Source organism: Oncorhynchus mykiss, chromosome 8 (assembly GCF_057628025.1).
Source record: "Oncorhynchus mykiss isolate SJ-2025 chromosome 8, ASM5762802v1, whole genome shotgun sequence".
NCBI lineage: Eukaryota > Metazoa > Chordata > Actinopteri > Salmoniformes > Salmonidae > Oncorhynchus > Oncorhynchus mykiss.
In genome coordinates, this window is record NC_143029.1 from 40789398 (window position 1) to 40807200 (window position 17803).

The 17803-nt window shown below is 42.5% G+C and overlaps 1 protein-coding gene across 17 annotated transcripts in view; it reads left to right on the forward strand.

Annotated features, from left to right (window-relative positions):
• The window catches only part of LOC110530920 (actin-binding protein WASF1), a 152986-nt gene that overhangs the window by 114812 nt on the left and 20371 nt on the right, over window positions 1-17803 (forward strand). For 10 of the 17 annotated variants that reach the window (XM_090243430.1, XM_090243434.1, XM_090243436.1 and 7 more), the window contains 2 exons: window positions 5023-5176; window positions 5530-5574. In XM_090243430.1, coding sequence (XP_090099556.1) covers window positions 5023-5176; window positions 5530-5574 — 199 coding nt within the window. The remainder of the gene's footprint in view (window positions 1-5022; window positions 5177-5529; window positions 5575-17803) is intronic. The other 7 variants (XM_036985465.2, XM_036985468.2, XM_036985469.2 and 4 more) reach the window with 1 other exon arrangement.

Sequence of the window (17803 nt, forward strand, 5' to 3'; positions counted from 1 at the left end):
CATTTAGATGTGGAGGAAAGTTCACATAGGTTTGCGGGGGTAGGATTTATCAGGCCATCAACGGTCGAGAAGAGCACTCTCAAATTATTCTGATTAATAGTGATCAAGTTAGAAAATTAGCCTGTCAGGCATTTCTAATAACTTGTTATATACAGTCTTCCAAGTTGCTCTCTCAGAATATCATAATGGACCTGTAACTTTGACTTTCTCCGCTTCCGCTCATCCTTTCTGCAATTTATCTTTAATTTATTAGTTTCCTCACTCATCCAAGGGGCTCTGGATGTGGCCTTTTTCAACTTTAAGGGCAACCATTGATGCCATAGCTCCAGTATTTTGCTGTTAAAGTTATGAACAAATCACCACAAGAGGAAGGCAGAATAGGTGGTGGAGTATTGTTCATACGCTCAATAAAATCTGTAGCAACTAAGATGGTGTTTCTTAATAATGCATTCAGTATTACCCTGTGCTATGGGCAACAAGGTAGTAAAAAATCCACAGTGGTGATCAGATTAAGCAACATCTACAATAGAGGATATGTCAACAGAAAGCCCCTTGGTAATAACCAGGTCCCGAGTATGGCCGTGGTTATGGGTGGGCCCAGTAGCATGTTGGATAAAGTCCATAGAGCTCAAAAGATTCATAAATTCAATGGACTTGGAGTCCGTCTCTTTGTCAACATGAATATTAAAATCGCCCAACACAATGATTTTATCATAGTTCTCAAGGACAATAGATAATAGTTCAGATAAGTCAATGAAGAAAGTGGGGCAGTGCTTTGGTGGCCTGTACAGGGTTATGGCCAGCATTGGTGGCTGACATTTAAACAGTACAGCATGATGCTCAAAAGACCCAAAGTCGCCAAATGCAATGTCCTTACAGTTGAGCGCATTAGTGGAAATAGAGGCTGTCCACCCACCCTTTTTCTCTTTTCTGATAGAGTATGAAAAGCTGTAGTCCGGGGGATACTTCAATTAGAGCGGCAATACAGTCTGATGACAGCCATGTTTCAGTGAGAAACATGCAATCAACTTTGCGCTCAGTAATGAGGTCATTCTTGAGAAAGGTTTTACTTGAGATTGCTCTAACTTTTAAAAGCGCCATATTCAATGAGTGTGGGCCGCTCTGCCCTGTGGCATTTGCCTCAAGGTAACCAATGGAATAACAGCCAAATTATTAACGTTACAACCATGTTTTCAGACAGTCTCCAATCTATCAGAATGGTAGGAGATGACAGTTTGTATAAAGTCACTTACTCACAATAACCATAGTGCCATTTCTACAGCAGTTGATATCATGTCCTTCTGACAGGGAGAACTGGCACACTAACAGACCCTATCTGTCAGTCTCTAAAACAGTTTGCAATGTTACTGGAAATAATCCTGTAACCCGTGCGGCTAGGGTGAATCCTGTCTCTTTTAGAAGGTGCTGGTTGCTCCCACAGCAAATCAAAGTTGTCACAAAAAGAGACATTCCTGTCGTTGCAAACTTTCTTCAGGTACTCGTTAAGGGCAAAGGGTCGGCTGAAACGTTCCATACCCATTTGGTAGCACTGGAGGGGATCAGAGATAATTATTCTCTTCCCTGTGCTAGCGAGCGTGTTTTAGTTTGTAGTTCTCCCTCAGTGCCTCAGATCGTTGTTAAAACCTACATGATTGACAATGGTTTTAATATAGTAATTGGCCAGAACCGTGGGCAGAAGGGAGTTGATGTCATTGATACGAGCTCTTGGATGACAGTGGACCTTGAGCGGTCCACAGATTATAGAAAAGCCAAAATCTTAAAACTGAGATTAAATTTGCCTGGGTTACAGCAAGATCGGTATACTTAGAAAGCAGGTTATCCTTTTCTCGCAGCCAAGCTAACAGTTGGAGGATCTCTTCCCTAAGCTGCTTGATGGTGGTGCATTTAAGGCAGACAAATCCCTGTCCATTTTCCAGTTCCACCTTATCTTCATTGTTGTGGGGAAGAAATATCACACCTTACGCATTTGTTCCCAGCCGTGGATAAAAACACTGGTGGGCTAGCACTGCTAGCATTAGTCTGCTCCATTTTCATGATGGCCAGCAGCTAACTGCTACTTAACAGGAATCCGGGACACAAACTTCGGTTCCAGCCATAAACCAGTACAGTAACTCTAGCTAACTCAATCGATCACCATGCAAGCATGAGATAAGCCTGCCAAATAGCTTGGTTAAATGAACCCAGATGGAGAATAAGTAAAATCTAGGTATTGTAACTTAGCTAGTCTGCTAACATTGGCTAACGAGTGAAACAGTGTCCGAGACAGTCCAGAAGAAGTGTCAGACTTAGCTAGCTAACTAACGTTAGCTAGCCACCGTTACAGACTCTGACATAGTTAGCTAGCCAAACGTCAACAAAAACTGTAAATGTAGTTATATTCCGTGACAACAAGCTAGCGTTGGGAGCATGCTCGTTATTCCTATCCACGGGTAGGGGATGGGTATCCATCTGCAAAAGTGAAGTTCTGTTCTGGTAGCTAGCTAGCTACCTTAGCAGTTGTGCTAGCTAACATGATACTGAACTGTGACACCAGCATATTGACATGCATATTGGTATTAAAAGACAGCAACGTATTCACCTAAAAATATGTGTTTAGGCAAATTAGTTACAGTGCCTTGCGAAAGTATTCGGCCCCCTTGAACTTTGCGACCTTTTGCCACATTTCAGGCTTCAAACATAAAGATATAAAACTGTATTTTTTTTGTGAAGAATCAACAACAAGTGGGACACAATCATGAAGTGGAACGACATTTATTGGATATTTCAAACTTTAACAAATCAAAAACTGAAAAATTGGGCGTGCAAAATTATTCAGCCCCTTTACTTTCATTGCAGCAAACTCTCTCCAGAAGTTCAGTGAGGATCTCTGAATCATCCAATGTTGAGCTAAATGACTAATGATGATAAATACAATCCACCTGTGTGTAATCAAGTCTCCGTATAAATGCACCTGCACTGTGATAGTCTCAGAGGTCCGTTAAAAGCGCAGAGAGCATCATGAAGAACAAGGAACACACCAGGCAGGTCCGAGATACTGTTGTGAAGAAGTTTAAAGCCGGATTTGGATACAAAAAGATTTCCCAAGCTTTAAACATCCCAAGGAGCACTGTGCAAGCGATAATATTGAAATGGAAGGAGTATCAGACCACTGCAAATCTACCAAGACCTGGCCGTCCCTCTAAACTTTCAGCTCATACAAGGAGAAGACTGATCAGAGATGCAGCCAAGAGGCCCATGATCACTCTGGATGAACTGCAGAGATCTACAGCTGAGGTGGGAGACTCTGTCCATAGGACAACAATCAGTCGTATATTGCACAAATCTGGCCTTTATGGAAGAGTGGCAAGAAGAAAGCCATTTCTTAAACATATCCATAAAAAGTGTTGTTTAAAGTTTGCCACAAGCCACCTGGGAGACACACCAAACATGTGGAAGAAGGTGCTCTGGTCAGATGAAACCAAAATTGAACTTTTTGGCAACAATGCAAAACGTTATGTTTGGCGTAAAAGCAACACAGCTCATCACCCTAAACACCCCATCCCCACTGTCAAACATGGTGGTGGCAGCATCATGGTTTGGGCCTGCTTTTCTTCAGCAGGGACAGGGAAGATGGTTAAAATTGATGGGAAGATGGATGGAGCCAAATACAGGACCATTCTGGAAGAAAACCTGATGTAGTCTGCAAAAGACCTGAGACTGGGACGGAGATTTGTCTTCCAACAAGACAATGATCCAAAACATAAAGCAAAATCTACAATGGAATGGTTCAAAAATAAACAAAGTATTAACTTAAGGGTGCTGAATAATTTTGCACGCCCAATTTTTCAGTTTTTGATTTGTTAAAAAAGTTTGAAATATACAATAAATGTCGTTCCACTTCATGATTGTGTCCCACTTGTTGTTGATTCTTCACAAAAAAATACAGTTTTATATCTTTATGTTTGAAGCCTGAAATGTGGCAAAAGGTCGCAAAGTTCAAGGGGGCCGAATACTTTCGCAAGGCACTGTAGCTAGCTTCTTATCACATGAATTGTGCAAAAATATGATATATAACATTAGCTAGGTAAGCGCCAGCCAGTCAGTCAGTGGTGCTGATAGAATGAAACTGGTATCAACTAAATGTGTTTCTATCTATCCCATGAAACATGACATTGCTAACTAGGCATAATTTAGCTAATAAAATGTTAAAGTTTATTAGGAAGTTTAATTAGTAAGTTAGACACTCACCGGACAACTTTGGTAGGTGTTGTAGCTAGCTTGATAGCTTGGATTGCATTTTCAAAGAGTTTGGTTGATTGGTCATCAACGGTCAGAATTACTGCTCTTGGAACTCGTGTGTTCACCAGAAACGGTTTCTGGTAAACTGTTTACCACTGGTGGCAATAAATATTGTTGTTGGTTTGCCGCAGATTCACCACTCATGACAAAACATTTTCAAACTTCTGGCACACTATTTAGTTTAGTTTAGTGCAGAAATGTTGCATTTTTGTAAGGGAACAGATAGCCTAGCTTTTCATCGTTGTTTGATCAATAGGACTGTAAAGATGTTTTTATTAGGTTTTATTTCCTGCCGTGTCTATTAATTGACCAAACGCACAGCTGCTTTCCCACTCTATATTGCTATAGGATTTTCACAAATGCCTTAGCATACGTAATTCACAAACATTCTAAGAATTAGTGAAAATGACCTAAGTGCTCGCTTGTCAGATTTTAGTTTTTTTTTAAGTGTCATATTATTCCTGGGGGTGTACAGTATATGAACAGTTTGTAATAAGATTTCAGTTAATGTTGCTAAAATGCTGTCAGTTCCACTTTAAGATCGCTTTTTTAACTCACACTGTCAATCTTTTCCTCTTGTGTTGATCTTCAGTTGTACAATTTGATTACTTATATATGTTTTTCTAATTTCATCTTGTTCATCTCACCTTTATCAACCAAAAAGTCAGGAGCTGTTCTTCTGCATGACTGCCTCTGTCTCTTTCTTTCTTTCCTTCTCACCAGTATCTCTCCAGGACATTACTATGAGGAAGGCATTTAGGAGCTCCACCATCCAGGACCAGCAGCTGTTTTCCCGCCAGTCGCTGCCCATCCCCCTGCAGGAGACGTTTGACCTCTGCGAGCAGCCACCACCCCTCAACATCCTCACACCCTACAGGTCAGCATCACAGCAACCTCCCTCCAGATTGGGTAATGTTATTGTAACCTGACACATTATTAGTCAGAACCTGAACAGCCCATAAATATACCATGATGTCATTGGTAAGAACCTCTTCAAAATCATGCCCTATTGGTTAGAATCTTAGTCTGTCTGTGTGTCTGTGTGGGATAACACTACTGATGCAACCACTGCATTATTGATCACACCAAGCAAATACTACCAGGCTAATGGCGGCTTTGACCTGAGAGGGAAAACTGCCTGGTGGATCTTTATACTGTTACATGTTTGCTTACATGGCTCTCCGTGTAAGCACCATCAATAATAAACTTCTAACAAACCTAAACCTGCAGAAGAAACACAGCGGAACCTGGAAATACCATCCAACACAAAACTGAGTGAGTAATATTCCGTCTGGAGCTACTTCTGAAGCCAAAAACTAAAATACAATCATCTCAAAGTAATTTTGTTATATAAAGCTAAGTAAATACGTATACTAAGCTACCAAGATGCTAGGACAGACCTGACAGAACCTTCAATTAGCACTGAAGTGTGAAGTCAGATGTGTGAAAACTCTTGAGCCAAACAATGGCAGGAGAGTTCCTGATGCAGTTCCAGCAAGACTTTTAAAATCAAATCAAATTTTATTTGTCACATACACATGGTTAGCAGATGTTAATGCGAGTGTAGCGAAATGCTTGTGCTTCTAGTTCCGACAATGCAGTAATAACAAGTAATCTAACTAACAATTCCAAAACTACTGTCTTGTACACAGTGTAAGGGGATAAAGAATATGTACATAAGGATATATGAATGAGTGATGGTACAGAGCAGCATAGGCAAGATACAGTAGATGGTATCGAGTACAGTATATACATATGAGATGAGTATGTAAACAAAGTGGCATAGTTAAAGTGGCTAGTGATACATGTATTACATAAGAATTCAGTCGATGATATAGAGTTCAGTATATACGTATGCATATGAGAGGAATAATGTAGGGTAAGTAACATTATATAAGGTAGCATTGTTTAAAGTGGCTAGTGATATATTTACATCATTTCCCATCAATTCCCATTATTAAAGTGGCTGGAGTTGAGTCAGTGTCAGTGTGTTGGCAGCAGCCACTCAATGTTAGTGGTGGCTGTTTAACAGTCTGATGGCCTTGAGATAGAAGCTGTTTTTCAGTCTCTCGGTCCCAGCTTTGATGCACCTGTACTGACCTCGCCTTCTGGATGATAGCGGGGTGAACAGGCAGTGGCTCGGGTGGTTGATGTCCTTGATGATCTTTATGGCCTTCCTGTGACATCGGGTGGTGTAGGTGTCCTGGAGGGCAGGTAGTTTGCCCCCGGTGATGCGTTGTGCAGACCTCACTACCCTCTGGAGAGCCTTACGGTTGAGGGCGGAGCAGTTGCCGTACCAGGCGGTGATACAGCCCGACAGGATGCTCTCGATTGTGCATCTGTAGAAGTTTGTGAGTGCTTTTGGTGACAAGACAAATTTCTTCAGCCTCCTGAGGTTGAAGAGGCGCTGCTGCGCCTTCTTCACAATGCTGTCTGTGTGAGTGGACCAATTCAGTTTGTCTGTGATGTGTATGCCGAGGAACTTAAAACTTGCTACCCTCTCCACTACTGTTCCATCGATGTGGATAGGGGGGTGTTCCCTCTGCTGTTTCCTGAAGTCCACAATCATCTCCTTAGTTTTGTTGACGTTGAGTGTGAGGTTATTTTCCTGACACCACACTCCGAGGGCCCTCACCTCCTCCCTGTAAGCCGTCTCGTCGTTGTTGGTAATCAAGCCTACCACTGTTGTGTTGTCCGCAAACTTGATGATTGAGTTGGAGGCGTGCGTGGCCACGCAGTCGTGGGTGAACAGGGAGTACAGGAGAGGGCTCAGAACGCACCCTTGTGGGGCCCCAGTGTTAAGGATCAGCGGGGAGGAGATGTTGTTGCCTACCCTCACCACCTGGGGGCGGCCCGTCAGGAAGTCCAGTACCCAGTTGCACAGGGCGGGGTCGAGACCCAGGGTCTCGAGCTTGATGACGAGCTTGGAGGGTACTATGGTGTTGAATGCCGAGCTGTAGTCGATGAACAGCATTCTCACATAGGTATTCCTCTTGTCCAGATGGGTTAGGGCAGTGTGCAGTGTGGTTGAGATTGCATCGTCTGTAGACCTATTTGGGCGGTAAGCAAATTGGAGTGGGTCTAGGGTGTCAGGTAGGGTGGAGGTGATATGGTCCTTGACTAGTCTCTCAAAGCACTTCATGATGACGGAAGTGAGTGCTACGGGGCGGTAGTCGTTTAGCTCAGTTACCTTAGCTTTCTTGGGAACAGGAACAATGGTGGCCCTCTTGAAGCATGTGGGAACCGCAGACTGGTATAGGGATTGATTGAATATGTCCGTAAACACACCGGCCAGCTGGTCTGCGCATGCTCTGAGGGCGCGGCTGGGGATGCCGTCTGGGCCTGCAGCCTTGCGAGGGTTAACACGTTTAAATGTCTTCGTTGCAGGCCGTGTCAGTGGCACTGTATTGTCCTCAAAGCGGGCAAAAAAAGTTATTTAGTCTGCCTGGGAGCAGGACATCCTGGTCTGTGACTGGGCTGGATTTCTTCCTGTAGTCCGTGATTGACTGTAGACCCTGCCACATGCCTCTTGTGTCTGTGCCGTTGAATTGAGATTCTACTTTGTCTCTGTACTGACGCTTAGCTTGTTTGATAGCCTTGCGGAGGGAATAGCTGCACTGTTTGTATTCGGTCATGTTACCAGACACCTTGCCCTGATTAAAAGCAGTGGTTCGCGCTTTCAGTTTCACGCGAATGCTGCCATCAATCCACGGTTTCTGGTTAGGGAATGTTTTAATCGTTGCTATGGGAACGACATCTTCAACGCACGTTCTAATGAACTCGCACACCGAATCAGCGTATTCGTCAATGTTGTTGTCTGACGCAATACGAAACATGTCCCAGTCCACGTGATGGAAGCAGTCTTGGAGTGTGGAGTCAGCTTGGTCGGACCAGCGTTGGACAGACCTCAGCGTGGGAGCCTCTTGTTTTAGTTTCTGTCTGTAGGCAGGGATCAACAAAATGGAGTCGTGGTCAGCTTTTCCGAAAGGGGGGCGGGGCAGGGCCTTATATGCGTCGCGGAAGTTAAAGTAACAATGATCCAAGGTCTTTCCACCCCTGGTTGCGCAATCGATATGCTGATAAAATTTAGGGAGTCTTGTTTTCAGATTAGCTTTGTTAAAATCCCCAGCTACAATGAATGCAGCCTCCGGATAAATGGTTTCCAGTTTGCAAAGAGTCAAATAAAGTTCATTCAGAGCCATGTCTGCTTGGGGGGGGATATATACGGCTGTGATTATAATCGAAGAGAATTCTCTTGGTAGATAATGCGGTCTACATTTGATTGTGAGGAATTTATGGGATCAAAGAGAGAGCACTGCAGGAAAAGCTCTCTCTCTCTCTGTGATGACTTCCCCATCCTAGGTGAGTCTGATCACACCTCTTCAAACTGTCCTGCAGATGAGGATACCCCCCAGCACTGAACATACCCAGGTCCCACAACTGCACTGCTCATCCATCTCCCTGCAGAGCTAGTCCACACAATCCAGACAGAACAAGCCCACCAAACAGACCAGCACAACAATAACCCCCCCACCCCAACAAGACCCGGAGGGCAGAAGGTGGAGATGAATGGCTGTCTGAGAGAGCTGGCTGCTTTATGGACTGAGGTGAGAGAACTTAGAGGGACACATGGCACTGAAGGACAAGGTCAAAAAGCTGAGGTGTGACAGAGAGCAGGACCTTTCCCCCAGACAAGTCAGGAGAATAGCCCACCTCAGACCCGGACCACAACCTCAACACCACAATGTGACAGACAACACAGGACTCACCAACCCAACAGACCCCATCCCCTCCTAACAGCCCTCCTGTCAGGTCCCACGATAGCCCTACAGACAACCCCCCCACATCTACTGAAGACACACAAAAGCCAGAGATTGTGCTCCTCATGGACTCAAATGGCAAATACATTCAAGAGGATTAACTTTTTCCAAACACAAAGTGGCTAAACTCTGGTTCCTAAACAATAGGCATGCCCTGGTGCTGTTGTCAAAGGACAGACTAGGGTCTCCCAGCCACATTATAGTTCACATGGGCACAAATGACTGAGGGCCCAGCAGGAAAGGGTGGCAACAGCACTCAAGGGAGTGATTGAAAAAGCTTCTTCCACTTTCCCCCACACACAAGTGGTTATCTCCACCCTGCTACCACAAAACTATGTTCACTCTGCCACCTTACAGTGGGTAAATGCAAACATTTCACGAGACTGTGCCTCAAAACCTAATGTATACCTGGACCACCAGTCCACCCTGGACTTGAACAACCTTTACGACCAAGTCCATCTCTACAAGGCAGCAATCCCAACTTTTGCCAGGACACCTCACACAGGAGCAACAGAGCAACGGACACCCCGCCCAAACCAGCTGGAGACCCTCCCAGATATGCAAGACCCCGTCTCGAAGGACCTGCACCGAGAGAACCCACGCCAAGAGAACCTACACCCAGACCACAGCACCACCAGCCACACCCCAACCAGCTAAGACCACCCCAAGCAAACCCTGGCCACATCTATATACCACCCCCCATATCAGACCAATGCCCCTTCTGCCCACCAAAGCTTTTGACTAAATTTGGCATGAGGGTCTGCTATACAAATTGATTGAAAGTGGTGTTGAGGGAAAAACATACAAAATTATAAAATCCATGTACACGGTTAAAATTGGCAAAAAACACACACATTTCTTTCCACAGGGCCAGGGGGTGAGACAAGGATGCAGCTTAAGCCACACCCTCTTCAACATATATATCAACGAATTGGCGAGGGCACTAGAACAGTCTGCAGCACCGGACCTCACCCTACTAGAATCTGAAGTCAAATATCTATTGGCTGATGATCTGGTGCTTCTGTCCCCAACCAAGGAGGGTCTACAGCAACACCTAGATCTTATGCACAGATTCTGTCAGACCTGGGCCCTGACAGTAAATCTCAGTAAGACAAAAAAAATGGTGTTCCAAAAAATTTACATTTGCCAGAACCATGAATGCAAATTCCATCTAGACACCGTTGCCCTAGAGCAAACAAAAAACTATACATACCTTGGCCTAAACATCAGCGCCACAGGTAACTTCCACAAAGCTGCAAAAGATCTGAGAGACAAGGCAAGAAGGGCCTTCTATGCCATCATAAGGAACATTAAATTTGACATACCAATTAGGATCTGGCTAAAAATAGAACCCATTGCCCTTTATGCTTGTGAGGTCTGGGGTCCACTCACCAAACAAGAATTCACAAAATGGGACAAACACCAAATTGAGACTCTGCATGCAGAATTTGTTTACAGCGCAAAACACAAAATAATGCATACAGAGCAGAGCAGAATTTTTCTGATACCCGCTAATTATCAAAATCCAGAAAAGAGCCATTATATTCTACAACCACCTAAAAGGAAACACATAGGGGATGCATCAGGAAATATCCTATGCAGTTTAGTTTTGGAATAGTGTAATCTGTGAATACCTTGGGATTCCTGGCAACAGGGCGCATGAATGATATTGGTCTAAGATCAAAGTGGACTTTAATTTGCGTCCAGATTTGGTCTGTGCTATGTATAATAGGATTGTTACGATAAAGTGACATCTCCAGATTGATAGGCGACAAAATCACAGCGACAATAGTGAAGGATCTTGTATTTACAGAGGTGTTTTTTTTTACCTATCCTGTGTGTTTTATAATCCCAGATGAAAGGATTGATAATTGAGTCCAGTTGTTTATGAAAGGATTTCGGTATGAATACTGGGATGTTCTGGTATAGGTAGAGCAGTTGTGGGAGGAAGACCATTTAAATTGCATTAATTCAACCGAGCAGAGAAATTGGGAGAGTTCTCCAAAATTGTGTGTTTGCCTTGAGTTTTTGCATCAGAGATGGGAAATTCTCTTTAAATAGTGAGGAGTATTGTTTGGTAACTACAATTCCTAGGTAGGTACATTTTTCTGAAGATAATTTAACTGGAAGATGTTCTAGCCAAGAGGTGTTTTGCAACCGTATGGGCATTAATTCACTCTTGTTCCAATTTATTCTGCATCCTGAGAAGGTACCAAACAAATTAACCACATCAAGAATAGCTGGAATACTAGCTTGAGGTTCTGTTACATAGAGGAGAATGTCATCTCCGTATAGGGAAATCTTATTTACAGTATCTTTAGTATTATAGCCATGTATTGCTGCATGAGATCTGATCGCCTGAGTGAGAGGTTCAATAATTAGGGTGAAGAGCATAGGTGACAGCGCACAATCCTGCCTTGTCCCTCTATAAAGGTTAAATTGGGGCGACAATGATTGGTTAGTGAATATTCTTGCACAGGGGTTCCTATATAAAAGCTGGATCCAATTCATGAACCCATCTCCAATATTACATTTCTGTAGGACCTTGAATAGATAGGACCACTCAACATGGTCAAAGGCCTTTTCGGCATCAAGAAGTATAACGGCAAAGTCCACGTTAGGTAACCTCTGAGAATACATAATGTTGAAGAGGCGACTGAGATTGAAGATTGAGTTTCTGTTAGGGATAAAGCCGGTCTGGTCCGAATGGATCAATTTGCCAATTAAAGTGCTAAGCCTGTTAGCCAGAATTTTTGCTAAAATCTTTTGGTCTGTATTAAGGAGAGATATTGATCTGTATGACCCTACCTCTTCCGGATCTTTACCCTTCTTATGTATAACTGTAATGAACGCCTCATCCAAAGTAGGTGGGAGAGCTCCCACATCATTGGCCTGAACCAAGATTTTGTGCAGGTAGGGAGAGAGCATGTTGCTGAATGTTTTATAGAATTCACCAGGGTATCCATATGGGCCCAGTGTCTTGCCACTCTTTAGATGTTTAATTGTTTCTCGAATTTCTTCAAGAGATATTTCCTTATTCAGGAAGATTACAGTCCTCCAAAAAGTTTTGCATAATTAAGGGGTTACGATCCGCTTTAGATGTACATAGAGTCTCATAAAACTGACAGAATCTGTCATTGATGTCTTTGGGGGAAGAGAGTAATTTCCCAGATGCAGATTTAACTTTGTGAACCATTTGGTCACTCACACTTTTTCGAAGTTGTCTGGCGAGTAATTTGTGTGGTTTGTCACCAAACTCAAAATATTTTTGCTTAGCATAGAGAGAAGATTTAGCAATTTTAGCTGAGAGAATCTGATTATATTCAAATTTTAAAGAGTTCATTTTTTTATGTTTCTCCATAGATGGATGGCTAGCATTCTCCCTATCCAGTAAGTGAATTTGTCCCTCCAATTCTACCAATTTTCCTCTGTTTTGCCTAGTCCTGGCAGCCTGAAAGGAGATGATACAGCCTCTAAAATAAGCCTTCAGCCACAATAATGCTGGGGAAGTCTCTGTGTTGTCGTTGGTATCAAAGAAAAATTAAATTTGGTTACTAGTCCAACGCTCTAACCACTAGGCTACAGTGCCGTATAGGGGAGTAATTTCACATCAACCAAAAAGTAGTCAATTCGAGTATAAACATTGTGAACATGAGAGTAAAAGGAGTATTCCCTACCCGTAGGGTTAGAGATCCTCCATATATCAAATAAATTTGCATTTTTTATGTAGGTATTCAAGAATTCGCTTGAATAGGAGGTAGGGGTTCACCGGGTAGAGGATCTATCCAAATATTGGTCTAGCACACAGTTAAGGTCCCCTCCAATCTAGAATCAGGGCAAGGACTCTTTTGGAAAAAAGAGGAGTTATCAATGTTTGGCCCATAGATATGTAGTAGAGTTACGGAAATCTCCTATTACGATCACATAACGACCCTCTTTATCCACAATAGTGGTTTTATGTAGAAAGGGAATTCCTTTCCGTACCAGAATCGCTGTGACTCTCGTTTTGGCCGAGAAGTTAGAGTGATACACTTGCCCCACCCACCTACATTTAAGTCTGATATGAGAATTGTTATTCAGATGGGATTCTTGCAAAAATATATTATCAGATGAGAGTGCTTTCAAGTGGGCTAGGACCTTGCCTCTCTTAATTGGTTTGTTTAAACTCTTGACACTCTTGACATTCCTGGAAGTGAATTTAAGCCCCACCCTCCTCTCGTTTGTAGTTCCTATGGTGGCCTGCATAACATGTAACTCAATAAAAAGGTAAGAAAGCGCACCAAGCCATCACGATCAGCATATGTAGCACCTACACCCGAGCAGTATCCAACCCACCCCTCCCCCCTGCAAGCACCTTTACTTCCCACCCTGTTCCCCTAACACTTACCCCCCCATAAACCCACCTTCAACAGGCATACACAAATAGGAGAGAAAAAAAGATGAAAAATCTAAACAATAAACACATTGTCTGGCCGATGCCAAAAATGCACGACGCGACCTCGAACAAAAGGTAAAACAAAAATAAAATCCCAAATATACTTTCACCTCTCACTATCCTAGAACTTCTACTAACATATGAACTGATGAGGCTCCCGCGAATAAAGTGTTCAATTAGCATCATATAAACCAAAACAGAATAAGTTGCAACTTAAACATATTGCGCACTGAAGCGTCATCTTGGGTCAATCCCTGAGATAAGCAAGATATAGCATCACAAGACTATATTGCTAAGCAATGCCGGTCTAAACATAAACCATCAGCAAGCGACATAGACAGCAGTACATTTACATATACATATATATATATATATACACATAAACACATACATATACATATATATATATGTATATATATATATATATATATATATATATAAATACACACAAACATATATACACACACACACACACACACGTATATACATACATACACATACATATATACATACACATACACATATACGAAGGATGCCTGAGACACCGAGGTATCTCTCCCCCTTATAATTTGGGATCAAATATGCTCTGAAAGCAAACATGTTGACATGAGTACCCTGATATCGGGGAATTTGTGCCATTCTGAAGAAATTGTTAGATACATACATACATACATACATACATACATACATACATACATACATACATACATACACACACACATATGTACATATATATACATACACACACATACAAATATATATATATATATATATTTGTATATATATATATATATATATATATATATATATATATATATATATATATATATAGACATATACAAATACGTACATATACATACACACACACATACACAAACACACATACACATACACATACCTACACTTAAAATATACACAAACAAAATAATAATAAAATGCTAAGAGAACATTTTTAATAATAATAATAATAATAAAGTACAAATAATAATTATATATATATGCACACCTACACATAGACACAAGCACCACAGAAGGCTGGTGGGAATCTAATCGGGAGAGCGGCCCACGGCTATGACAGAAGCAGAACGGCACAAAACACCAACTTGCTATCCAGGTGTCTGCGTCTGCGTCTGCCCAACCATCACCCCCAGTCCCCTGCAAGCAATAAATAAATGGTATGGTAATAAGAATAATGTACGAATTGAAAAAGAAAGAAAGAAACAAAACAAAAATGGGGGAATATAAGTATATCCATCCGAAAGTGTTAATGATCAAACCTGGAAGGCCACCCAAACAGACATCTCTGAACTCCAACGACAGATCAGTCGTCTAGTCGGAATGAAAGTGAAATTAACGTTAAATAAAGAGCTCTGACCGCCCTCCATTGGTCGGCTCAGCGTCTTACATGTTCGGTAGCCCTTGCTGAGACAGTTTAATAAGGTTTCACCCGTTCTGGTATAGTATGGATTCGAGTCCATGAGCAGACCCTAACACACAATGACAAGGTGCTCTAACCCATATGGGGGATTGGTGTATATTCTCGGATAAACTTCTCTGCGTCCAAAACCGAGGAGAGACAAATCTTCTCACCGGAAGGAGGGGTAATTCTGAGTCTTGCAGGGAAGAGCAAGGCTGGGCGAAGATAGAGTTTGGTCATGACATCTCTGTAGCCGGCGTGATGTTTTGCCACGTCGGGCGCATAATCCTCATAGACACGGAAGGGGTGTCCTTTATGTAACAGGTTACCCCTCATCCGAGCCTCGCGCAGGATAAGATCCTTGGTCTTGAAACTGTGACAACAGATGATTACTGGGCGAGGACGTTGGCCCGGACCAGGCACTGGGACAAGGGCGCGATGTGCACGGTCCAGCTGGGGATCCGAAGCCAAAACATCCGATCCCATTGCATCTCTCAATAGCTTGGCAAAGAAGTTGGTGGGGCGAGAGCCAGCCTCCACCCCCTCTGCCAGACCAACAACGCAAAGGTTATGACGTCTGGATCGGCCCTCGAGGTCGACCACTTTCACAGAAAGCATCTGCACACTATCCTGCAAGGACGTGCATAGCTTCTCTAACTCGTCGATCCTACAAGCGTTGAATTCAGAAGCTTTCTCAAGGTCCACAATACTCTGGCCCTGCGAAGCAACCGTTCAAATGGTGCTCTCGATTTTGGTGTCCAGTTCAGCAATAGTAGCCTTATGATTCTAGTAGCCTTAGAATCCTAAGTTCTGTAAGTGTCACATTGTTACCTGTGCCTTCCGCCATGTCTGTCTCGTTGTTTGGTGGGGAGTAGGCCTCCGATGTGGATTTATTGTCCTTTGGTTGCTTATTTCTTTGCATTTTCACATAGAAAGTTACAATATTGTATTAGAAAGACGTTTGTTTGTAAAAAGTTCCATAAAGTAGGTTAAGTTAGATTGTTCCGCCCCCGAGCGGCTCTTCCTCCTGCCAAATGTATGACCATATTAGAGATACTTATTTCCCTCAGATTACACGGAACCACAAAGAATTCGAAAAAACGAATCCAATTTTGATAAACTCACATATCTACTGGGTGAAATATCACAGTGTGCAATCACAGCAGCAAGATTTGTGACCTGTTGTCACAAGAAAAGGGCAACCAGTAAAGAACAAACACTATTGTAAATACAATCTCTATTTAGGTTTATTTATTTTCCCTTTTGTACTTTAACTATTTATTAATCATTACAACACTGTATATAGACATAATATGACATTTGAACTGTCTTTATTATTTTGCAACTTTTGTGAGTGCAATGTTTACTGTTAATTATGTATTGTTTATTTCACTTTTGTTAATTATCTATTTGACTTGCTTTGAGTGTAAACATATGTTTCCCATGCCATTAAAGCCCATTAAATTGAATTAAATTCAGAGAGCCAGCTGGAGATAAATAATCCATAATGAAACCACAGCAAATGGTCCGGGGCCTTTTATTTGTCTGGGTTCTCAGTTTAATAGTGTGGGTTTAATAGCTGTACGGCTCAGTGTCTGTCTTCTCTAGGATAGATGTCGGCTGTTGAACTAGTCTATGCTGAGAAGCAGCTGTAGATATCGCTATTTTTATTTTTTATTTAACTAGGCAAGTCAGTTAAAAACAAATTCTTATTTACAATGATGGCCTACCGGGGAACAGTGGGTTAATTGCCTTGTTCAGGGGCAGAATGACAGATTTTTACCTTGTCAGCTCAGGATTTGATCCAGCAACCTTTTGGTTACTGGCCCAATGCTCTAAATACTAGACTACCTGTCGCTATGGGACTGCATACAGACAGACACCTCTACTCAGCATGCTCTCTGACCCCTCTGTGTCTCAGTACTTCTGACTCTGACAACTTCTGAAGGACTTCTGGACCACTTTTTGAGTTTCTGTCCTCTCTTTCCTTCCATGCCCCCTCTTTCTTATTTTATTTTTCTTTCGCTCCTGAACTTCTCACCAGGGGGCTGTCTGCTTCACCTCAGGCTGTTATTCTTCAGATCCAGCTGCTGCTGCCCTGTCAAACACACACACAATATAAACACGCATAGTACTCAGTCGGAACAGCATTTCTCTCTCTCTCACACACACACACACACACACACACACACACACACACACACACACACACACACACATACACACACACACACACACACACACACACACACACACACACACATACACACACACACACACAAGATACACATAATATACTTACACACTCAAACACACACACCCTACCACTCTGTCACACTCCTGACATCCTTCCCCATGTTGTTGCATATCATTAAACGTCCTCATCTCCTTTTGATGTTCTTTCTTTTCATGTTTCCTCTTCCTCTTGTTACCCCTCTCACAATCATTCCCTTTCGTCATCGAACACTCCATGGTAGCTAGGAAGAATAGGTGCATTATGGGTTATGTAACCCTCTAAACTATGTAGGTGGCTCAGGGGGTTAATGGAGAAACAAGTATGATGTTATGGTAGAATATATGGCAATTAGTTCAGCACCTTTTGGTGGTGTGACCGACTAGAATGTGTAAGAGAAGGAGAGAGAGTCAATGTGGCTATTTGTGCTTCTTGGGCACATCGAATTCCCATGTTGATATGATATGATATGATGGACAAATGTGTGCATGAGGGTGGCAGGGTATATGTGTGTGTTTTTTTGAAGTGATAATTTCCTCCTTCTAGTTGGATTATTCCTGGCTAAGGGTGAAGATAGGGTGAAATAAAAAGACAAATGA